This window comes from Scaptodrosophila lebanonensis, unplaced genomic scaffold (genome assembly GCF_003285725.1).
Source record: "Scaptodrosophila lebanonensis strain 11010-0011.00,11010-0021.00 unplaced genomic scaffold, SlebRS2 tig00001410-arrow-pilon, whole genome shotgun sequence".
In the NCBI taxonomy this organism is placed as follows: Eukaryota; Metazoa; Arthropoda; class Insecta; order Diptera; family Drosophilidae; genus Scaptodrosophila; species Scaptodrosophila lebanonensis.
In genome coordinates this window covers 3,491,699-3,515,301 of record NW_022060738.1, presented here as the reverse complement: position 1 = coordinate 3,515,301, position 23,603 = coordinate 3,491,699, and the positions used below count along the sequence as shown (strand labels likewise).

The 23,603-nt window shown below is 41.2% G+C and overlaps 7 protein-coding genes across 8 annotated transcripts; 4 read left to right on the top strand and 3 right to left on the bottom strand.

Annotated features, from left to right (window-relative positions):
* Positions 1 to 3,480: 3,480 nt before the first annotated feature.
* On the top strand, positions 3,481 to 7,605 carry LOC115630644 (sialin-like). Its single transcript, XM_030527284.1, has 5 exons — positions 3,481 to 3,658; positions 5,657 to 5,880; positions 5,938 to 6,718; positions 6,789 to 7,075; positions 7,148 to 7,605. Exons 1-5 carry the CDS (start codon positions 3,619 to 3,621, stop codon positions 7,325 to 7,327), a joined length of 1,512 nt encoding a protein of 503 aa, XP_030383144.1. The 5' UTR covers positions 3,481 to 3,618; the 3' UTR covers positions 7,328 to 7,605.
* Positions 7,606 to 9,449: 1,844 nt separating this feature from the next.
* Positions 9,450 to 11,537, top strand: LOC115630683 (sialin-like). The gene is made up of 5 exons (XM_030527330.1): positions 9,450 to 9,562; positions 9,628 to 9,842; positions 9,902 to 10,679; positions 10,746 to 11,032; positions 11,099 to 11,537. The coding sequence occupies exons 1-5, from the start codon at positions 9,526 to 9,528 to the stop codon at positions 11,228 to 11,230; spliced, it is 1,449 nt and encodes a 482-aa protein (XP_030383190.1). The 5' UTR covers positions 9,450 to 9,525; the 3' UTR covers positions 11,231 to 11,537.
* Positions 11,538 to 11,842: 305 nt separating this feature from the next.
* Positions 11,843 to 13,412, top strand: LOC115630489 (5-methylcytosine rRNA methyltransferase NSUN4). Of its 2 annotated transcripts, XM_030527074.1 has the most exons (2): positions 11,843 to 12,777; positions 12,840 to 13,034. In XM_030527074.1, the coding sequence occupies exons 1-2, from the start codon at positions 11,874 to 11,876 to the stop codon at positions 12,893 to 12,895; spliced, it is 960 nt and encodes a 319-aa protein (XP_030382934.1). In that variant the 5' UTR covers positions 11,843 to 11,873; the 3' UTR covers positions 12,896 to 13,034. The 2 variants fall into 2 exon arrangements, with proteins under 2 accessions (XP_030382934.1, XP_030382933.1); XM_030527073.1 differs by having other exon boundaries at positions 11,843 to 13,412.
* LOC115630490 (general transcription factor IIH subunit 3) lies at positions 13,321 to 14,595 on the bottom strand. Its single transcript, XM_030527076.1, has 5 exons — positions 14,518 to 14,595; positions 14,281 to 14,461; positions 14,036 to 14,231; positions 13,548 to 13,966; positions 13,321 to 13,480 (listed from the first exon to the last, which is right to left on the bottom strand). Exons 1-5 carry the CDS (start codon positions 14,549 to 14,551, stop codon positions 13,408 to 13,410), a joined length of 903 nt encoding a protein of 300 aa, XP_030382936.1. The 5' UTR covers positions 14,552 to 14,595; the 3' UTR covers positions 13,321 to 13,407.
* Positions 14,596 to 14,657: 62 nt separating this feature from the next.
* On the top strand, positions 14,658 to 15,505 carry LOC115630569 (vacuolar protein sorting-associated protein 29). The gene is made up of 2 exons (XM_030527186.1): positions 14,658 to 14,836; positions 14,923 to 15,505. The coding sequence occupies exons 1-2, from the start codon at positions 14,746 to 14,748 to the stop codon at positions 15,384 to 15,386; spliced, it is 555 nt and encodes a 184-aa protein (XP_030383046.1). The 5' UTR covers positions 14,658 to 14,745; the 3' UTR covers positions 15,387 to 15,505.
* Positions 15,506 to 15,679: 174 nt separating this feature from the next.
* On the bottom strand, positions 15,680 to 23,506 carry LOC115630568 (adenylyl cyclase-associated protein 1). The gene is made up of 5 exons (XM_030527184.1): positions 23,412 to 23,506; positions 17,533 to 17,887; positions 16,921 to 17,468; positions 16,183 to 16,700; positions 15,680 to 16,112 (listed from the first exon to the last, which is right to left on the bottom strand). Exons 2-5 carry the CDS (start codon positions 17,649 to 17,651, stop codon positions 16,029 to 16,031), a joined length of 1,269 nt encoding a protein of 422 aa, XP_030383044.1. The 5' UTR covers positions 17,652 to 17,887; positions 23,412 to 23,506; the 3' UTR covers positions 15,680 to 16,028.
* LOC115630570 lies at positions 19,295 to 19,769 on the bottom strand. Its single transcript, XM_030527187.1, has one exon. It carries the CDS (start codon positions 19,741 to 19,743, stop codon positions 19,357 to 19,359), a length of 387 nt encoding a protein of 128 aa, XP_030383047.1. The 5' UTR covers positions 19,744 to 19,769; the 3' UTR covers positions 19,295 to 19,356.
* Positions 23,507 to 23,603: the final 97 nt, after the last annotated feature.

Here is a 23,603-nt window from a genome sequence, read left to right as displayed (position 1 = left end):
CACGATTTTTCCATCCATGCACGCCCTCCGCTACTAATAATTATATAAAATTTTACAATTGCATCTTGGAAGTGCTTATTTGCCGTATTGTTAAGTTTTAGTTTAGTCATAAATGTAATCTCTGCCCGTGCAGCGTCAGCAGCGTTATTGTTGTTGATACTTTAGTTCAAATCTGTAGAGCTTGTTACAACACTGTGAAACTTGTACTTTAGCGTTGATGTTGCTGTTACTTTAGTTCGAATATGTTCACCTTGGTACAAATCTGTACAGCTCTGTACAAGCTCTGTACAAGCTGTGTACAAGTTCTGTACTGCAAATACAGGCACACAATAGAACTCGATGAACATTTGTGGAACTAAAAAAGTATACTAATAAATGTATTTATTTTATTCTTTTTTTTAATTTTAATTTTTGAATGTGATTTTCTAATATGTAAGGGAATTATTTGCCAAACCCAAGCAGCGTAAATATTTCTAAATACAACTTCGTTGTATATGAATTACCCTTGCTCCTATTTATGTTTACAAATTTCTACCGATTTTGCTTCAATCACAAAGGTGAAATGTGTTTACACATGAAATCGAATAGTTTTTCAAATCTCTAAGCAAATGAAATCTGATCTGAGAAACCCAATTCAAAATTCCCTTTATTTTTAATTTAAAGGTTTTTCCAATTTAATAAAGCGCGACTTTTTGAACCATAACATTGAAATTCACGGCATTGAAATGTTGCAGAACAGTAGATATTAAGAAGCAAAGGCGTTTATATACATATCTCTCTCTACAAGTATACATATGTATATATATATACTTGTATGTTGTTTGTGGTTTAATTTTTATTGTAGACGCGCTACAATTGAAAAGACGCAATTTGATGGCTGACGACAATACCAATTCTTAAGGGGATGGTTTACGTATCCAAGAGCTGGAACAATTGGCGCAGCAACAACAACTATTCATCCATCCCACAAATTTGACAATAAAATTGTCATAAAAATTGGTGTGTACCAAACAAATGGTTTGCCGAAGAAAGTGAAATAAATAAAAACTGTGTGGCCATTAAATGGCAGCCAATTAAAAATTAAAGGAATCAAAATAAATAAAAACCGACATATAAATAGAGAGAGTAAGAGAGACATATTGAGAGCATAGTTTAATGCCCAACTGAATAAAATTGGTTATTTATTGAAAGAGTGACCAAAAATTCAATAAAAATCAATTGGCGCACGCGTAGGCTTGAAAAATCGAAACTAACAACTGACATCAAATTCTGTTGCTGGGAAGCTATACTCGTCCATATGTGTAGGATGGATCATTCATTGGTCACATGCATAGATGTAAATGTAATCTATTGTTGTTGGAAAAAAAGAGTGCATACAAAATAAAAGCGAAAAGGGTGCCTGCTTTATGCAAACTGCCTATAAGAACTATGCAAAATAATTAATGAGCAGAAATAAAAAAGTAAGGAAACACGATTAAATACAAATAAGAGAACCAGCAGCAGCCGGTAGACGGTCGAAAGAGTACGTATGGATGGCCATATATTTTTACAGGCGACTGCGGAGGCACTGAAGCCAGACGAGTCCGTAGAGGCCCCTTTGCATTTGCATATATCACCATCAAATCCCCTGTATACTTCGACCTGGAAAACTGAACAAATCGTATGCAAACTGCCAGTCGGCCGGCATCGCGCTGGATTTTATGGCAGAAAGCTGGACAATGTTTACGTATTGTTTAAGCAAAAATCAGGGACGTTGCGCGGGTTTTGGGCGCCAGTCACTTGTGGGCAATTAATTTACTTTCCATTTTTTTATTTTATTAATTGCTAAGCCAGCTAACTTTCTGACCTGTACACAAATGGTGAAGAGGATATATTAGGCTTCCGCTAATATATGTAAGAGACGAAAGGAAGGATCTACGATGCCATAAAATATATACAATACATATATGTATGCATGTTCGTGATCAGCAGACTGATTGATTGATGAAAACTCGTGCCATTCCATCTATCTTTTGGTCTAGACATTTTTTAAAAGACTGGTTCCTAGGTTTATTTAGTAAACAAGTATATTTATATTTTTTATCTATTAAATTTAGAGTGCACAATATAGTGGAGCACTATACTAATGTAATTCTTTCACCGATTGGTGCTAATTTGCAATAAGCGATCAACAGTTTTCGGGACTCATTCACAAAATGTCTGGGCTTGTCTTCTAATCCAACAATCTAACGATATCTTGTTGATTGTTTTTCGTTCCACTCATTAATCTAATTATCTTAATGAGTTTATTATCGATTTTTGAAGGTTCTAGAATCTAGATTGTGTCTCATGTTCAGCAATATTTCATATATAGTATTCGTATACTTCGATTAAGAACTCTGCCAATAACCTTCTCCATATTGTGTTCATTAATTCAACAGTCAACAAATAATCTTGGACATTACAGATGAAAGCATGGTGGAATTTTAAAAACAGTTGTTTTAAAAAGTGAAATGTAATTTCATTAATATTCAGAAATTATAAATAAAATGTTCCACTCATCTTAAGTTATACTTAAATGCCAAGTTACAAATAAAACCGTTTGCTAATTATTTTTACACACGCAGCGTTTGTGTAATTAGAACAAATAAAATTAGTAAATTGTGAAATGGCTTAACCAAATGATAGCAAATAAACGCGTAAGGCGAATTAGCAAAAAAAATTAAAAATATGAAACCACTTTTGGAAACATGTCTACAATTTTGACAGTCTATGGGATAGGTATTTTGTTTTGGTGCCTCGTTTATACTAATTTTATGCACGCGCTTTGCATATTAAGCAACTATTATATCGGTACATATTTATTTACAAATACATACTATATTGTATGACTGTGTTTGTATTCAGCGGCGACAGCTGAAAATGGAATCGGAATTGGGAATTTTGTACGCCTCTTTGGTAATAAGGCCTTTGTTGTGCAATTCAGACGCGAGCGCTAACTAATATCTTGTGCGAGTATTCAACAAAGCGGTGAGCAAATAAAACCGATTAATACTTGTATGCCCAAGAAAGTTATTTACCTAGTGGGTTAGCCAAGACAAGAACCGAAGGGTCTTATTATGTTGCTGTTAGATGCCATCAATTCGAAAACGTGTGACGTTGCAATCCACACGGAATTTATGAAATACTGACGTGCACGTACGACAAATTCGAGTACAGAGTACGTTCTTCGTTGAAATGAACGAAGGCGTCTTGTCATATCGGTTTGGGTCCCCGAAACAAACTTGCCGATGCGAGATACACAAAAACATATCTACGCACTCCAGACCAGACCCCCAATAGCCAACGAGCCACAAGCCACACACCACATACCACCACCGAAAAAAACGACAAACGAATATTGAAAACCGGGTCGGGTCGCCGCCACACAAAACGAATGAGTGTTCCAGTGGTTGGCTTCAGTGAGCGAGCAACCGTGCCAGGCGTCACATCGTCAGTCAGTATCGTCAGCATCGTCAGTCAGTTAGTCGGCGGGCGGCGCAATTCAACGAGTTCTGTTTAAACATACGACAACTATTAAAGCCGCATATTGGCTCAGCTATTTGCCTAACAAAAATAATTGCCAATTCTTAATACAATATGTCGGAGGAAGTGCCCGCCAAGGGCAGCATATTGGGCAGTAAGTACAGATTGTGTGTATCCATCCATCCATCCATCCATCCATCCATCTATCCGATAGATACGCAGCCGTACACTTTTGCGCAATTTCACAAATGCAGTGCAATGGTGCATCATCATCCGCAGATTGCAACAAGTGTGAGTCAGCTAAAGACTGTGGCCTAAAAACTGCATAAGAACGCGTATTTGACCTTTGAAAGGTCGTACCACGCCGCTTGTGTGAATGTGTATGTGAGTGTGTGTGTGTGTGTGTGTGTGCCTTCGTGTGCGTGTATTAGGTCCGTATCCTTTATCTTCTTGTTTGAGGCAAAGGGATTTGTTGTTGTTGTTGTTGTTGTTGTTGGGGAGACCGCGCCCCCACCAAACCCCGCAGCTCTGTATCTAAAAATATAAATCGAAAAAGTATTGCTTGGAATTTGTATGCTTTTTTTGACTTTACTTTTCGGCCGGCAGGCCAAACATTTCTCTCGCCTGACAGCCTCATTCTCAAGGTCGTATAGAAGTCAGTTTTATGGGCAGCGTAGGACTTTGCGTAACGCAAGCATTTCACTCTTGAACTTTGCTTCAACCTCTTGAATACTCAGTACCCCCTTGGTACACATTGCCACCGAATAACCAATACCAATCCCAATCCCCCAAAACCATTTATTTATTGTCGAACTACCATATAAAACGCAAATACAACAAGATTAACCATTTGTTTGTGCCATATATATGGCTCGGCGAACATCGGAAACATGTCGAAAGCTGTTTAAAAACAATTTGTTGCGAGCGCGCGTAATCGAAGCGCCATAATCGTTGATAGCGAGTTGTGGGAAGTCATAGCAAAAAACAAAACAAAAAATAACATCAATTGTAATACTGGCGACATGGGGTGGGGGAGAACATTATAATTGCCAGCTTATAGTGTCGTCTGACTTCGAAATAATGAATATACATATAAATAGAAATTTGTTCATTTTGATTGTTCAAGGGAAAACCTAAAGTCCATAAACAGTTCATAATTTATTTCATAATTGGATTGGACAGGACCACACCATTTGTTTCTTAAGATCGTCATATTACACATCCTGGTGAATTAATGCGCGCTTTATAAAAATCTGCCCGATTAAATAGTGAATCTATAATACGAACCAATAATTTAGTTTTTCTGTTTTTATGAATATACAAATTATATGTATCCAAGAATATAGAATATCTCAAATATAAGTATACCAACTATACAAATATTGTAAAGAGAAAAGTTTGATAAAACCGATTTAAAGAATTCTTTTACTTTTGGAAATACCGGTTAACATAGGCTATATTATATTTGAGCAAAAAAAATAGGGATCCTTGCCAAAACTCTAATAATGTAAACCAAGGTGTAAAAACTCTATTCCTGAATGGATGCCGTTAGCTCAGATATAAATCGGAATACCAATCATGCTTTTGGGAAGTTTAGACCCTCCTAATCAGTGGTTATGAAAGTATTTTCCAGTCAGACCAAATGTTATAGCAGATATAGAGACCTGTCTGGCTATCCGTCCGCACGTACGAGCACCGGAAACTCTTGATTCGTTACAGCTCAGGGCATAATGCTTGGATTTGCGTTATTTATCCATCAAATAAAAAATATTTGTAAAACACTTTTTTTTTATAAAGATGAGTTTTTTATAAGACCACAATCTAAGCAGTTTTTGAAATAGGACCACTATTTTCCAATTGGAACGATCGTTGGAACAGAGCTTATTTCAGTTGAATGATTGCGGCGAAAATAGAATCGGACTTTAACGTTATACTAGCGTGTTTTTTTAGCCATGTTCCTCTCTACCAATTTCTACACATCGGGTCCAATAAAGCCACAAATTATGCGATTTGATATCTGGGTGGGGTCTTAATAGCCTCAGAGCTTAAGTGGATTGGGCATTCGAACAGCACGGGGCCATAAATTAGCGCAAGATATTGTCGCTGACCCTTCCCAACTGCCAAACTAATCAGCTGCTCGTGTACTCCACAGAACTCATGCCCGCACGCTATGTGCTCGCCCTACTCGGCTCAATCGGGATGGCCATTGTCTACGGCCTGAAGGTTAATCTCAGTGTGGCAATGGTGGCGATGCTTAACCACACGGCTATCCGCATTTCGGGATCCGGCGGTGACAATGATACCAAAAACGCCGCATCAGATGTGGAGGAGTGTTATCCACCAGGCGGAGCTTCCAATGTGACCGTAATAGTGGAGGTATGTTACTGCATCCGTTTATTGATTCATAATTTTTAAAGTAGCGCTACTAATTAGGATGGCCCCTTCAACTGGAGTACAACGCTACAGGGCACCCTGCTCAGCTGTTATTTCTGGGGCTATCTGGTCTCTCAAATTCCTCTGGCTCATGTGGCCGAGAACTTCTCAGCCAAGTGGGTCATGTTGTTTTCGGTGGCTATCAATGTGGTGTGCACGATTCTGACGCCCCCCTTAACCAAGCTGCACTATGGAGGTCTGATCCTTATGCGTGTGTTGGAGGGCGTTGGAGGTGGGGCATCATTTCCGGCTATGCACGTCATGATTGCCTCCTGGGCGCCGCCCACCGAACGCATGGTCATGTCCACAATCATCTACGTGGGCACGTCTGCTGGCACAGCGCTTTCTATTTTACTGGCCGGCGTTCTATCTGCCCAATGGGGCTGGGAGTCTGTCTTCTACGTCATGGGCGCCCTCAGCTGCATCTGGATGTTACTGTGGATAATTTTGGTTCAGGACAATCCCAATAAGCAGCGCTTCATCAGCGCCGAGGAACGTCAAATGATCACCAACTCTTTGGGCACAGAAGAAAAGGTGGAACACCATCCGAAGGTGCCATGGGGCAAGGTCTTCACCTCGGTGCCGTTCTGGGCCATTCTGATTGCCCACACGTGCAACAACTTTGGCTGGTACATGTTCCTCATCGAGATCCCATTCTACATGAAGCAGGTGCTTAAGTTCAATGTGGCCAGCAATGCAGCACTTAGTGCCCTGCCCTATTTCCCCATGATTATATTCAGTATTATCCTAGGCAAGGTGTTGGATACGTTGCAGGCAAAGGGTAAGGCATGATAATACCTCCTGGAAAGACATACATATACATATCTAACTTATGTATTCCAAAACACTAGGCAAGGTAACGACCACATGTGCTCGCAAGACCGCCACCTCGTTTTGCACCATCATTCCGGGTATTTGTCTACTCTGGCTGTGCTTCATTGGCTGCCGTCATTACGAGGCCGTGGCCATCATGTCTGTTGGCATTGTAGCCATGGGCGCCATGTTCTCCGGCTTTCTCTCCAACCACATTGATATTGCGCCGAACTTTGCTGGCACTCTGGTCGCTCTCACCAACACGGCGGCAACCGTGCCAGGCATTGTTGTGCCACTGTTTGTGGGCTTCGTGACAAAGGGAAACGTAAGTGTTGCATGGTTGGGAGTGATGGGAGGACAATCTATATTGAAACCGTTTATTTATTCGTTTATTCAGCAAAATATTGGAGCTTGGAGAATCATTTTCGGTGTGACGATCGCCCTATTCGTAATTGAGTTTCTCGCATTCATCATCTTTGGGTCCGGCGCCGAACAACCGTGGAATAAATCCGGGGAATCGAAGGTGGCGGTCAAAGATGAAAAAACACCGCTGAAGGAAACTCCAGCTAAGCCGTGAAGCGGAACCTCGATTTATGTTCGAACTCAATTAATTTAAATTTGTTTGAATGAAACAAATGAGCCTACAATTGTCACATTTGACTGTATATACCAATACACAACTACAAAGATATAGCTTTTAGTTTGCCGTAATGCTAAGTATCAGAACATCTTAATAATGGAGCTACCTCTGCAGCCACCGAACGAAACTCTATTTAAACCCCAATGTACTTAACAGACAACATTTAAAGGGTTATTTACAAATAAAACGCTACCTGTCTGTCATAGTAAACAAAATAATGAAGTTTGCACTTTCAAATCAAGTAATGGGATGAGTAGAATCTGATGAGGTTATTTTATGAAAGTACTGAAGTCAATACCTACTTGTCCCTTCACTGACATCCATATACTTGTAGTACTACTGAAAGAAAAGTGAAGGCAGATTATTCCAACAGAACGACCTTTAATTAATGTTGAATTGTACTGGTACGAAGCTCTATGCTAATATCATTTCAAAAGCATCAACCCGAACGGAGTAATATTAGTATTCGTGCAAGACACGAAATCTCCTTCGCTAAAGTCCTCGTAAAATGGTTTTTCAAAACATTCATCCAGCTCTCTAAAATCTTTAACTAAGCCAGGAAAAGAAACAATAATGAGGAGTTAATACGATAGACTTCTATGGTCACATATTTTCCCTTAATAAAGCCCATTATACAGTGAAAACTCTCTTGGCCGGACACTCACCGTCGACCAACTTTTGTCCGGCCAAGGAGAGTGTCCGGTTAAGAGGATACATTGAATTTTGTTTACCATTATTTGCTTAAAATAAATTGACTTTATTTAACATTAAAAATCAGTTATAATTTGTGTATTTGTGATTTCCATATAACAATCAAATATAACACTGAAGATGCAAATTCATTAAATAGCTTTACGTATTATATTTTTCCCTTAAAAACCAATGTTTGAGTACATGCTTGCTAGAAAACAGATATTCACTACTACTGCAAATTATTACGAAATAAACCATTCCTGAGCTAAATAACAACACATTTTAATTAATTTGCAATATTTGTTCACTACTATTATTTTCATCTTGCAAAACTGAGCATAACTCTGAAATAATTACATAAAAACAATAATATGTGCACAAATATGGAAGCTATAGGATATTTTATAAAAATATTGTAGTGGATCACATGGGTATACGTAGAAAGAAATAATTAGAAATAAAAAGAATATGATAAATACGGATGATCAAGCCTTATGAAGAGGATCACTACAAATATTTTGCATGCGTTTGAAACGTCTATTACCAAAAGGTACTTGTCCAGCCAAGACAGGTTTTCTTTCAAATATGATGTGTTTTTGCATGTCAACGTCCGTTAACACGAGGATCGCGCCCAGCCAAGAGAGGCTTTAGTTCGAATTTCTCGAAAAATAGTGTCCGCGTCCGGTCAAGAGAGTGTCCGCACAAGAGAGTTGAACTTTCTCTAAAAAGTACACCAAAACAAATGTTCTGAAAAAAGTGTCCGTCTAAGAGGGGTGTCCTGTTAAAAGAGGTGTCCGTTAAGGGAGTTTTCACTGTAGCAGTTTCCCACCAAAGACAACTGATGCGACTGATATGAACAAAGGCTCGACAAAATCACTTCCCAGCACATTACTGATCGATCAAATATTACAGTTGCGAAAAAATTGCTAGAAATATTGAAGTCGTCGCTTTTCGTATTCTTCAGTCATTTCGTATTCTTCAGACATCTTACGAAACCATCACACAACTTCTTTCAATGCGGCATCCGAATCCCTCCAGGATAATCTGAAAAGCTAGCAGGGAACGAAGGGTGATTCTTTTAATAATTGTATTGTTTAGTCCCATTTCATAAATCATTTGTAATTTGTACCTTTGTCTGTGAAGAAAGAGGCGCTCACTAATCGTCAATATCAAATCCGATCTGAAGATGAACGTTGCACTGGATCGTTCGATTATAGTTGTCCAAGACATGTTGTAGTTTAACAACCATTGTCCCCAGAGAAGTGCTCAAGTTTTGAAAAACGTGTATTATTGGACAGTACTTTAGCGATAAGCTGCGGAATGTCGTGATCTAATAATGGAGTGACATTTAATAAACAACAGAAAACACAAACTTTTGAAACATCCACACACTATTCACAAATTGAACTCAAATCGAATAATTATTTTGTGAATATTCCAAAATGGGAGATGTTCCCGCAAAGGGCAGCCTTTTGGGAAGTGAGTTGAAGATCAATGAAAACCGGGCAGGGTCCACATTAATGACATATTGGCTTCATCCGCAGACTGCTTTCCCGCACGGTACCAATTCGCAGTGCTGGGGTCTATCGCAATGGCAATTATTTACGGCTTAAAAGTGAACCTAAGCGTAACAATGGTGGCAATGCTTAATCACACGGCACTTGCTATTAGTCAAGCGAGCAACGAAACAGATCCGAAGGAGGATGAAGCAGAGTGTAAGCCACCGCCTGGTACCAGCACTGATGCCAAGAAGGTTGAAGTAAGCATTGAGAACTATTTATAATCCGACTCAGTTGCAACGAGAGGTCTATCCAATAGGATGGACCATTTGACTGGAGCGAGCCGCTGCAAGGCATACTACTCAGTTGTTACTTCTGGGGCTACCTGGTCTCACAAATTCCACTGGCGCATGTGGCCGAGAACATATCTGCCAAATGGGTGGTATTTTTCTCGGTCGCCATCAATGTGGTGTGCACGATTCTGACGCCAATCCTAACTAAACTGCACTATGGCGGCCTGATAGCAATGCGATTGCTGGAGGGCATTGGGGGTGGTGCTTCATTTCCTGGCATGCACGTCATGATTGCCGCCTGGGCACCAATCAATGAGCGAATGGTAATCTCTACAATTACCTACGTAGGCACGTCCGTGGGAACGGCACTCTCCATTCTTATGTCTGGGGTGATAGCCGTGAAGTTTGGCTGGGAATGGGTGTTCTATGTCATGGGTGGCCTGAGCTGCATTTGGATGATACTGTGGATTTTCATGGTGCAAGACAATCCCAACAAACAGCGCTTCATCAGTGAACAGGAGCGTGAACTGATTAACGACTCATTGGGCACGACAGGAGATGAAGAGCACCCGCCAGTACCTTGGCGTAAGGTCTTCACTTCGTGCCCCTTCTGGGCCATTGTGGTTGCGCACGTTTGCAGCAACTGTGGCTGGTACATGTTCCTCATTGAAATACCCTTCTACATGAAGCAGGTGCTTAAGTTCAATGTGGCGAACAACGCGGTGCTGAGTGCCTTGCCTTACGTACCCTTCTTCTTCTTTAGCATTTTCATAGGAAAGCTTCTGGTCGTATTGGTGACAAAAGGTAAGCAACTGTTTGTTCTACAGACTTTTTTCCAAAACCATTACATCCCGATTTAATTTTATGTAGGGAAATTAACCACTACTTGCGCCCGAAAGATAGCAACATCTATCGCTAGTGTCATTCCGAGCATTTGTCTGATAATCCTATGCTTTATCGGCTGTCGGCACTACGAGGCCGTGGGCGTTATGTCCGTTGGCATAGTAGCCATGGGCGCCATGTTCTCCGGCTTTCTCTCGAACCATATTGATATCGCACCAAATTTTGCTGGCACTCTGATGGCGCTCACCAACACCTTGGCTACACTTCCGGGCATCATTGTGCCCCTGTACGTGGGATATGTCACTAAAGGAAACGTAAGCTAGGCGCCAACAGATGACTGGCAGCAATATCTCTAATTGATATTCATTTCGTTCTTACAGCAAACCATTGGCGCTTGGCGACTTATTTTTGCCCCGACAATTGTTTTGCTGTTAGTCGAGTTTGTGTCTTACCTTATATTCGGCACCGCCAAGGAGCAACCCTGGAATAATGCAGCAGCTAAGACCTCATAAAAATATTGACTTAAAATGTGTGAGTTCCTCTGGTTCGTGAGCAGCTCGTGCGAACACATTGAAATGCTCCTACTCGTGAGCAATTCGTAAATGTTAAAATAAAAAGTGTCAGGGTGGCATAGCTAATCAGTATATTACAATTGGATTGCAGGATTGTGAGGGATTACATGGAAAGCAAATGCGTAGTCGGATTTTAAGCACATTAGTAGTAGTGGATAAAATATATGTATGTGCATATGATACTGTATAGATCGTTGTAGTCTGCCGCTGCCCAAGTATTTATCTCTCTTCATTTTCCATCCAAAGTACTAACAACATTATTTAATTTTCAAACGCTTTATAGTGGAAACTTGCATATCGCATTATTAGGAAATTTTACAAACTTATATAATACTTGAAGGTTATCTTTTATATAAAACATATTCTTATTGATCACATTAACAATTCTGTATCCGATCATAGAAGAAATAAAAAATCAAATTGGACTGAATTTAAATAGTACATTAAAATGTAACGGCGTCGACTGTTTCATTCCACTATTCCTTTTCAGTCATTGCGCACAAGGGTGCTGCCAACGCGTGCTTAATGCTACTGCCGAACCGGCAACTAATATAAGGCAACAAAGTTATACGATTATGTGATCATGTTGAAAGCACGCAATGTTTTTATGTTGCAACGCCGTTGGAAAGGCGGCAAGAAGCGCTGGAATGCTCTGCAATTCAAGAAGACCAACTGTGATCGCGCCCTGGAAAGTTTTGACGACTTCTATGGCTCCGTGTACGGCACACGTTGGAAGAACATGAGGGTGGCTCTACTGACAGAGCACAAGTACATTGCCATGGTGAACAATTTTGGAGACACGGAACAAACGTGCAGCATGCTGGAGATGGATGGCGCTATCAATGTGAAGTCACTCATCAATGTAGCGCGTGAGCGCCTGGATGGCAAAACAGACAACAGCGTATCCACTAAGCTCCCGTCAAGTAATAATGTGGACAGCAAGTTGGATGCGCTGTTGAAAAAGCAGCAGGAGCGTGAAATGGCCTCCATATATCCAAGTGCAAGCGAGGACGGCATGCCCCAGCAGTTGAATTACAATAGCAGTGAGAAAAACCAAAGTACACAGGAAGAACTTGAACCGCAAGACTTTAAGCAGAGCTTAACAAAGGCGCTTGAGGAAGACGTGCATCTAGATGAGAAGCGATTGGTAGACCCACAATTTGGTACTGGTGGTCTCTATGAATATATGCCGGCGCATAGTATCAAGGGTATGGAGGATTGGGTAGCCGAATCAGAACATTATAAATACTATAAGACCAACGACGCCTTTCCCCTAAGAATCGAACTGGAAGACTCATTTCAGTTCCCGGAACACCTGGCTCTCTATACATACGAAATGGGAAACTGTTCTAACTTCAAAGCCCCAAAGAAATGTTTAACGGGTGTGCTGTCACATTTTCTAATGGATGGCGCCTCTACGCTTCCGCCACTCTTTCTGCAAATACAGCCAGGCGATCGTGTTCTGGACGCATGCGCTGCGCCTGGAGGTAAGTCGCTTCTCATGCTGCAAACTCTTCACTCTGATCTGTTGGTGTGCAACGATGTGCAGGAATCGCGCGTGAACAAGCTGCGGCGCGTCATGCAAGAGTACCTGTTCGACTTTAGGGAACGCTGGGAGGGCAAGCGATTAATTCTCACCCAGAGCGATGCCCGAAACTTAAGCGAGTATGCCAGCTATGACAAAATATTGGTCGATGTGCCCTGTACCACCGATAGACACTCGCTCATGGAGCAAGACAACAACATATTCAAGCCGACACGCATTAAAGAGCGTCTGCGCATACCGGAGCTACAGGCTGGTATTCTCGCCAATTGCCTCCGACTACTGCGGCCAGGCGGAAGCTTAGTCTACTCCACCTGCTCGCTCTCTCCGGTACAAAATGATGGTGTAGTGCACATGGCGCTGGAGAAGGTATTCACGGAGCATGGCATCACGACGACTATAAAGGACCTGAGTCTACAAGTAGAGCTGTTTAGCGATATTTTTAAATTTGAATACCCCAAGGGATTAAAATATGGACAAATGGTGATTCCATTTCTGCCGGCCAACTTCGGACCCATGTATTTTAGTAAAATTGTAAGGAATACCTAAAACGATGATGATGATGATGTATGAACTACATTTGCTTTTCGACCTTCTTCTTTTTTTTGGGCTTAATCGGCAAGGGGCCGGGCGTTTTGAATATTGTGCTGCAAATAAAAGAAATACTTTTAATGGCACGGAGTTGGTATTGAATCGTGAAGTAAATATACGCACTGGCAGGTTGTACAAATGGGGCTATATTTGCAAAATACCGACAGGCACACCGAGCACACATATCCAATGTCGATCAGTTCGCGATGACAGAAACAGGAGGCACGATAGTCAACCTTGGGCGGCGGTGGCAACACCAATTTGTGCCGCATTTGTGGGGCAGGCAGGAAGACCCACAGCAAGTATTGCAATAAGCCATCCAACTGAGTGACCTTAAGGAATTGGCCATTGGTTATATCGCAGCCCTGCTGCAGTAAGCTCAGCGTTTTGTCGAGCGCGCAGGTGTCCACAACAATGCCCAGCTTTTGGGCAGTGAAGAAGACATTCATAAACGTCATGTACTGGGAGGCGCATTCATTGCTGCCCGTGACGACCAAAATGCGAGAATGCATCTTAGCGCCGGCGGCAACATTACGTTGCAGCTGCAAACCAAAACAATAACAACAACAATATTTTACAGATTCCCATTCTTTATCAGGTTAATAACTCACTCGTGATATATAACAGAGAGCCATTGTCATGCTGCCAGCTAGGAGGCTCTCGCATGGCGAGCTCAAGCGTGGAGCATTCATCAGTATGTTGCCCAACTGTTGTTTGACCGTCTTCTCTACCAGACTAAACGCCTCATACTGCCCATCGATCTGACGCAACTCCACCTGGCGACCGGGCACCGGGTAAAGAAAATCACTGAGCCGGCGTTAAGCTGAGCGATAACCAATTGAGATACGTTACTTACGTAGAATGATGTGAGCAAGAGATCACGGCCAGTTGATTCTGCGCTTTTTGCATGAGATGCGCATTTCCGAATGCAATTATGGACTCCAACACCTGTGTGAGATTTTGTGGGCTTTGTCGCACAAATTGCTGAGAAGGATTTGTATCCAGTACAATGACCAGAAGGTCAATGGAAGACTCGGCTGCAAATGAAAAATACTCAAACATGTGAAGACTACATTAATGTTCATTAACTTACCTTCTTTAGTGGCCGCTTGTTCCACTGCGTCCATTTTTCTTTAAAAAAGAAACAAAACTTCTTCTTACCGTCGCTTCTAGTACTTTGCCATTCACAGTGGTCTCTGGACAGCTGTTTATGTGCAACCGTTTGTGGTTGGTTGTGGGCGTTTCAGTGAGCGGTATTATTCACAGATTTTTATTCATTAAAAACAAACTAAGCCTATTGTTGTTGGCGACCACTTGCAAGATGCTTGTTCTAGTGCTTGGAGATCTGCATATTCCACATCGCTGCAGCAGCCTGCCAGCCAAATTCAAAAAGCTGCTGGTGCCCGGCGGAGGTAAGATTCTAATCTATTTTCGCAACTGCATATGTATGTGAATTCTTCAATCACTTCCTCTGATGGCTTGCCTTGTTTATGTATAGGTCGTATACACCATATCCTGGCCACGGGTAACATTTGCACGAAGGAATCGTACGATTATCTTAAATCGCTGGCCAATGATGTGCACATAGTGCGCGGGGACTTCGACGAGAATCTCAGCTATCCGGAGCAGAAGGTGGTGACTGTGGGGCAATTCCGAATTGGCCTTTGCCATGGACATCAGGTTGTGCCACGTGGGGATCCGGAAGCCTTGGCACTAATACAGCGACAATTGGATGTGGACATACTGATAACGGGGCATACGTACAAGTTCGAGGCATATGAGCACGGCAACAAATTTTATATTAATCCGGGCTCGGCTACGGGAGCTTTCAATCCGCTTGATCCGAACGTGGTACCCTCATTTGTGTTGATGGACATACAAAGCACGACGGTGGTCACCTATGTGTATCAACTGATCGGTGACGAGGTAAAAGTTGAGCGTATAGAATACAAGAAGATATAGGATCAATTCAACCGCACCAATCATTCCTCCAGCAAGTCTAAGGTAATTTGTTTTGAAATTTAATTCAAATGGGCAATAAAAAAGCTGTTAACGTAACATACTTTGGACCTGTACTCATATATGTAATACCTTCATACTTGTTTTATTTGAAATGCCGAGTATGTGCGAAATAAAACACGTTTCTTTTTTATATAATAAAAATGTATACATTTTATTTAAATATAAAAGTGTTATGTTTTTGTTGCTTGATGATCTTATGTGCAATTTTAATTGAATGAATAAGTCTGTTCAAAATTTACCCAATATATTATATTTAATTGAAATACATTTAGTTCGGATCGTTGCTTTTGCATTGAAATCAAAATAAATACTTTTTAGCTAGCTTTTTTTTAAACAATTTTCGAAATTAAAACCGCAGTCATTCTAAATCTTGGCTAAACACGTGAATTAATACGGAGGAAAGAGAACAAAGCACGAACAAAATTATCTTAAAATGTCATAAATACACAATACATTAAATTAACCCTTTGCATATGAACTTTGCACTTAAGATTAATTATTTAGCTGGTTAGCCAATATATGTGATATCAAAATGTCTGCAGTTTCCATTTCACTGCACAAAAGCTACTTTGGGCGCACCTTTTAGCCAAGGCTGTCCACGCACACAGTCTTGAGGGTCTTGCCGGCAATGGTAGTCTTGTACTGCTCCGGCAAAGCCAGCTCGGTCTGAAATCCAAAAACGCATACATATACGTATTAGATATTGGCTCTACAACGAACAAATTGCTCCACTTACATAGTCGCCATTGGCTTGAGGCAACAATATATTCATCTCGGAAGACTTAGAGCTGACAATCTCAACACCCAGGGAGTCTTTCGACAGATACATTTGGCAGCCGTCTGTCTTGTCAATGGAAACCGTTGGCACATTGCCCAACACCTGCATCTGGACGCTCTGGCAGTTCACAAATTCAACGGAGGCCACGACCGAATCGAAAAGGAGCGAACACTTCTTGCACGAGTCCAGCACAATGTTGTTCACCTTGCCCTTTACTGTCAACGTGGACCCTTCGCATTTGAACATATAGACCACATTGTTCATTTCGGCATTCTCTACAAGTAAGCCGGTGTTTTTCTTCTGATACTCGATCAGCCACTTCTTGCCGTCGCGCGTGAAAACAGGATCTTTGACAACCGGAGCGGCGGGTCCTCCGCCTGCATTGCCGTGCTGGGCAGGGGTCTTGAAAGGTGCCGGGCCAGTACGCAACGTGGGATTCTTATGGGTCTGCATATCAGCCGTCACTTTTTTCAAATCTGTGCGATTAAATGGAGAACGATTAATACACATACTATAATCGAAGAGGCTTAGAAGTATGATATTAAACAGGCTTTACTCCAATACTTTATTGAAAGCTAAGCTAACAAATGTTTTATTTATAAAAGATTTGTAATGTCTGCAATCAATATAAGAAAGTACTTGTTTTGGTTCAACGCCTATTCGTAATCCATGTGATTTATTATAATAAGCACTCACTCTGGGTTATGGCTGCTCCCTGGTTGATCTGCGCAAAGAGTGCGCTGCGGTCATCGCCGCTGCTGTCGAGCTTAAGTGCGTCCAAGTCTAATGGTGGCGGTGGTGGAGGTAAGCCGCCGGGTGGTGGTGGTGGTGGGGCACCGCCAGCAGGAGCAGCCCCCTTGCCGGACCACACCAGACCCGTGGTATGATACTGTTTGATGTAAGCCTGCAGCTCGGTAAGTGTTTGTACCCAGGCGCGTGCCCATTCCACATGCTTGGCATCCTTCTCCTTCCATTCCTTCAGAACGCGATTCGTATAGAATTGGCCGGCATCGTTCATTTCCTTCACATGTGGACCTGGTGTGGGCGAGACGCACACCCAGCCCAGTGCTGGAATACTCTCACTTATTGCCGACAGATGATTGAAGAAGGGAGAGGCGCGTTGTTTCTCACGGAAGTCTTGTATCGCGCTTATCTGCGTCGACGTTGGTTTCAGCAACTCCATCTGCTTAGGCTGTGGCGGCTGTGCTATTTGGGTGGCCAGCGTCACATATTGCAGTTGGGCGCTAAGAATGAGAAAAGCGAGAAAATTAGTGAGGCACCCATATTGGGGAACCACGAAAAACTCACTCGAAGGCCAACTTGACGAACTGGGCGTGCTGGGCCACATCGCCTCCAATCTTGGCAGACAGCGCCAGATATTGGCTCAGCGGTCCGGCAATGATATCCTGATAGCCGTTAACACTCATGTTGTTTGTTGATGTTTGCACTTCAATATGCAGGGATTGCTCAACTATTGGCGACTCCTGTTGTGGCTCTGCTTCAATTTGTTCGACCTCCGGCTTCGGTGGATCTGGCTCTGGCTCTGGCAGCGACTGCGGTATGATGAGCGTTCGTTCTAAGCGGTCCACTAGCGATTCCAAGCGTTCGCAAATGCTCTCCAGATGATCGGCTGCAGCCGTGGGCTTCGACTCAGGATCGTTCTCTGTGAAGAACATGGGATTATAATTTTCTTGACAGATGTAGCCTTGTGCGTTTGTTTTTGATTTTAATGTGTGCGTAATTTAGGCGTAGGTACAAAAAAGTGCATTCCAACATTGAGATCGCACAGAAAATAATTGAATGACCATTAAACATGAAAACGAACCAAAAAGTTACCTCCGTCAGCCGCAGTCCCAATTCGCGACCCAAGAGTGATGCCTAACCATCAGATAAAACATTCTTAATAATCAATTTGATTTACATATGCTTTTTAGTACAAGATATATCAGTTCTACGGTAATTACTTGTATATGTTATAGTAACTGACGTGGTCGATGCCGATCTGTGTTCGTCGAAAATGGGCCTTGGCGAAAACTTTCATTACAATAGCTCTAATAATGTGGGAGGTGTAGCGATTGAAACAGAAAGGCGGACGAGGATTGATTTGGATTCGAATTATATACCCTTACACTTTCGGTTAAGATATATTTCTTATTCCAGCACCTTATTCCTTCTAAATTTGATTAATAACCGTGCAATCATTTTTTCAATATCAAATTAATATTATAATAATATGGAATAATTTTATGAAGTAACGGATAAGTGTTCGTATAAGATACGTTCTTTCAACACCGTTCTTACAGCCAAGTAGCGAACATATTGAATTTCTTGTATAAACGTGATGTTTGGTGGTCTCAATCGACTCCTAACTGAATAAGCTAGAAGCTTACAGCTTACAAATACTACATACAAATCCCTTAGGAAGCAATCAATAGTTCAGAGATTTATAAAAAATTTCTGAAACGCTCGTTTCGTTAGTCAGTATTACTACTTTGATCATTTATATCACGACTGTCTTAACGATAATGAGTCATATAATGAATGTAGTTTATTTTGAATAATGACGTAAAAATAGAAAAGTGATTATTACTATTGAAAAAGGAATTAATTTAAAACTCATTTATGTGCCGGAACGTGCTAAATCGTTTATGATGAGCAGTTGGTGGTATGGAGGAGTACTTATATGGTATAAGTTTATAAACATTTATGGCTTATGAACATTTTACATACAACAATTACAAAAATTATAAATTACGATTGCCAACAAGTGCACGACAAAGTTAAGAAATATTCAAGGAAGATAGAAATAGGGGCGGCGCCTTAATTATTTTTTTTTTAATTTATAAAGTTTAGAATGCGTCTAGAAATTACGGCATGCAAAAGAGGAAAGAGCCGCAAGGCCATTTACCGCCAGTGCGCACCGCCACGCTGTGCTCTACGGCGGCATGGGCGGCACGTAGAAGCTCCGTGTAGAGTCGTTGCCTTTTCAATTCCAACTCGTCACGTCCAACGGGCGTAACCGGTGGTTCAATACAGCCGCTGTTTTTGGAAATCAGCACGAATGCGCGAATGGACAAATAAGATAATTTTAAATATGGAAAAATCCAGAATTGTGAGGATTCACAAATAATTTTATAATGCATACATCTCGTTCAAGCGCTCATCGTCGAACCAAGCGGGGAGTCCATGTGTGAAGGCAAACGTTTCGGACACTGTATCGCCCTCAATGTAGGGAGCACACATGCTCTCCCGCTTGGGCGGTGGCAGCGAGTCCGAGAAGACCTCATCATCGTCGGCGATTGAGTTGCTAATGAGCAGAGGTGGCAATGGTTCCGGCTCAATTATCTCGGCGCGTGTACTTATATTCACTTTCTTTTTGATCGAATGATGAGTGGAATTATGGCGCGATAGGCAGCTCTTTGTCGGCGCCGTCTTGTGGCTACATATGGGTTCCGTATCCGAAACTACCGCGGAAGACACTGCGACAGCGTCTTCATCTTCTGGCGTCGCGCTGGTCATTGAGGCAGGCGGCGCCGTTGACGTTGAAGAGTGCGTTGAACGCCCCGATAATAGCACCGGCGACACTGATGATGATTTATCAACGGTGCTTTGAGCGGCTGTGAATACGTCGCTTGATTACTACACATTAATTACGCAAGTGTAATATAAACATGTCACTACTACATGGGTTGCTCTTAAAGTTTTTTTTACATCTAAGTACCTATGACTGTTTTTCCTCCCGAGTAAAGGTATAATAATGGTAAACCCTACTAACGTGCCTGTTACACCATTAACCCTTTCGAAAATGCTCATGCTTGGAGACTTGTCATCATCATTTCTGGTCCACAACTACTTCTTAAATACAAGTATATCATAAACTTATGAACCACGCTTAACGGAACTCTAAAAATAATGCTGCCTCCCTGACCTACTCCAAAACATAATGGCATGTTATATAATTAGACCCTTAACAAATATCTTAAAGTATCTAAGGTGCGAAGAAAATATGTTTCAATAACTCGACTGACTAACCATGAAATATGGACTTAAATAGTACTGTTTTTTATCAGCAATTATTGAACGGGACGGACGGACTTTTGCTTCCCCCACATAATATACTCTTTCACTGTGGAATGAACACTTTTTGGAGCTATTAATTGAACGTGTTCGTATAGTTTTTGATGTATATAATAATATTTTGTATACATTTTAATTTATGTTTATTCATTGAATATAACCATCGACTATAGATATTTTTTGTTGCTCCCTTCCCATCTCATAGTACCATTATTTTCAACAAATACTAAAGGGACTTTTACTCCCTGTACATATATGTATACTAATTTTGATTTATTTAAAAGTAGGTACAATCAGAAGCCTTAATCGATTTCAAATCATTTTGTTTCAGTTGCTCTATAGACTCCTCAAAACATTAAGCACAACCCACGTATGCTGTTGCATTAAAGATAAAACATGAAATAATATTTTGTACGTAAATAACAAAGAACTAAATATATAAGTATGTGAAAGACGTATACAGGGCCGACCGCTTCGGAAAGGTCAGCACCTGGTGCAACACAAAAGCCGCGCGTTAAACTAAAGCATAGCATGTTGCAAGAGTTAGAAGTAGAGACGCGGTAGGGCAGAGAGTAAAGCTTGCATTACACAACTTAGAATAGCATGTCTGTCTATATACCAATTTCGGCGTGGACATCATTATTACTGATGGCAACATCGACGGCCCCAATATCACCATTATCATCCGCAGCATCCATGGCGTGATTCTGTTCCTTGACCTGCGTTGAGGCGGAGGTGTCTGTCAGAGGAAGCTCGTGAATGCCATTTAGTTTGCTTATTTCCGCTGCATCTTCGCTTTTGGGGCTGTGGCTTGAGGGCGGCGTCTCTGCACACCCCTCGTCGTCGTCGCCTTGCTTATGCTTATCCTTATCCTTTTTCGCGACTTTGGAATTAGCGCGACAACATGAGAACATTTTGTGGCTGTTTAGGGGTTTGACTTTAAATACACGTATCAATGATCTCAAGCATTATATAATTTTCTTCTTGTTGAATTAACACACAGCAAAGGCGAGCAAGTGTAACAAGCGGCAGCAGCAGCCTCTTTGGAAGGAATCGTTAGGAGGGGCAGCGACAATGCCGAAAGCAAATTAAAAGGTAAGCGCAGAAAACAAAAGAAAGCACTCCCTTTTTGTGTATGTATCGTTCTTATTAATCAATTCACACGCACTTTTGTTTTATTTTTCACATGAAATATTATCGCACATTTATACGACACACTTTTTTTATTTTTCGCTAAATAGGGACAGTTTGCCTGGGCACGGCAACAGCTCGCCCCAATTGGGTCAAATGACTGAATGGCACTCGAAATTTTTCTCAACTTTGAATGCCGCACACACAGCTGCTGTTGCAGCATGGGGTTGCTGTTGTTGCTGGTGCCGGAACACACCCTAATATAAAAGGTTCGAGGCGCACATACACATACGCATACACACAGGAGCGAACAGCTTTTTTCCTGTTCAACAGTGCGATGTTAGATTCATGTTAACGCCAAATTTTTGGGGCTAGCTATTCAAAATTAAAGCACGAGCACACGCCATTTCTAAACACTGTTATTATGATTGTCGTCAATTATGGTTGCATTTGTTTTTGTTTTGTGTTTCATGGTCATGGCTGAATTAAATGCAACATGCACTTGACCAATTGCGGCTAACAAATGGATGTGCAATGAAATCGGCTTTTAATATTCGGCATACGACTATGTATGGCTGGTTGGTCAGTGAATTAAAGCTGCCTGGCTCGACGTCTTGTTGTTCGTATTGTTGTTATTGCTCGTGCAATAGCGGGAGAAAGCTCCATCTCTAATGAAATAGCCAGCAAAGAGAGTTGCCGCCTAAAAGAGAGCTACCGCCACTGACTTGCGCAGGCAGACTTTATTGCAACAATAAGTTTAACGACCGAATCCGCAGCAACCAACCGGCCAAGATGTTTTTGTTGCATATGCTGCTATTGTTGTTGTTGGATTTATGTGTATATTAACTAGCTGCAAACAAATGATAGCAATTAGAGTGAGAATCCGTCTGGCATGCAACAGTGGGTTCGACGGACCGTTTCTTTGCAATGGCGCTACAACTTTCGCCCGGTCATAATACTAGTTCTTGTCGTTGTTTTTGCTGTTGTTGTTGACAGCAGATGCGTTGGCTGCGTATTTTAAACTAGAATTCAAATGCACACGCACACACAACTAAAGAAGTAGGCAGGCTAACACACAGAAGATTAAATGTCTGCGGCAGTTTTACCGTTAAGTGGTATACGAGTATCTGTACATACATATGAGTCAACTTCTCAGATTACAATAAATTAGAAAATTAATAAACACAACAGTAACTTCACATATGACTAAAGCAAATGAAAAAACTTGGCAAAAAAATATACATTTATTATACATACACATATATTTATTAATCACTAACTACACACACAGTCATTTGTTGATAGCCATTTTTGGACATTTTCGCTTACATACACACCAAATATACAGTTCGCTCTTGCGTAAACTTTCAAGTGACAGGAGTCAGAGAATAACAAGAGCAAGACACAACAAAAATAAAAGGCTGCAAAAAGTGAAACAGCTGAGCTACTGGAAAGAAAAGGGATTACACTTACATATTTTTCAATTCGCGCAATTCGAATTTATATGAAATCATCATTAAAAATATACCACAATAAACAAACATACATATTAGTATGTATCTACATGCATACGTATGTGTTTGTATTTAATTTTACAAAACAAAAATGATTCATACAAAAATAGCCAGCAAAATGTTAAATGGCTTGGAGCGTCGCTGTCACAGCTGTCTCTTGTATATTCGCAGCCACTGACATGCAACATTACTCCCACACACGAACCAACTACATACATACGTACATACAAACATATGTATGTATGCATATACATATATGTACATAATGTGCTACCACAATTCTAGCCCGCCTGCCTCAGAGGCCAAGGCGTAAAGTAACCCCACCCAATAAACGAAGCCGGCACTTTTCTCTAGTTTTTGCAACCCCCTTATAAATGTATACACCGTTTTGCACGCATTTGAATTACGAAAAGTACACAATATTACACACACATTGCACTTAAATATAAATTTGTATGCACTTACCACAGGTCAAAGAAAAATCTCTTTGGATAATTTATCAATAAACAGCCACTGACAAGAGCCGCGACATCAACTGTTGTGCGAAAGAAGAACCTACGACAAATGATTAGCAAATAGCAATCGGCTAGTCACTGCCAGATTGTTATCGATAAAATACTTTTATTCGTTGCGAATGGCAAGATTTTCGGCTACGGG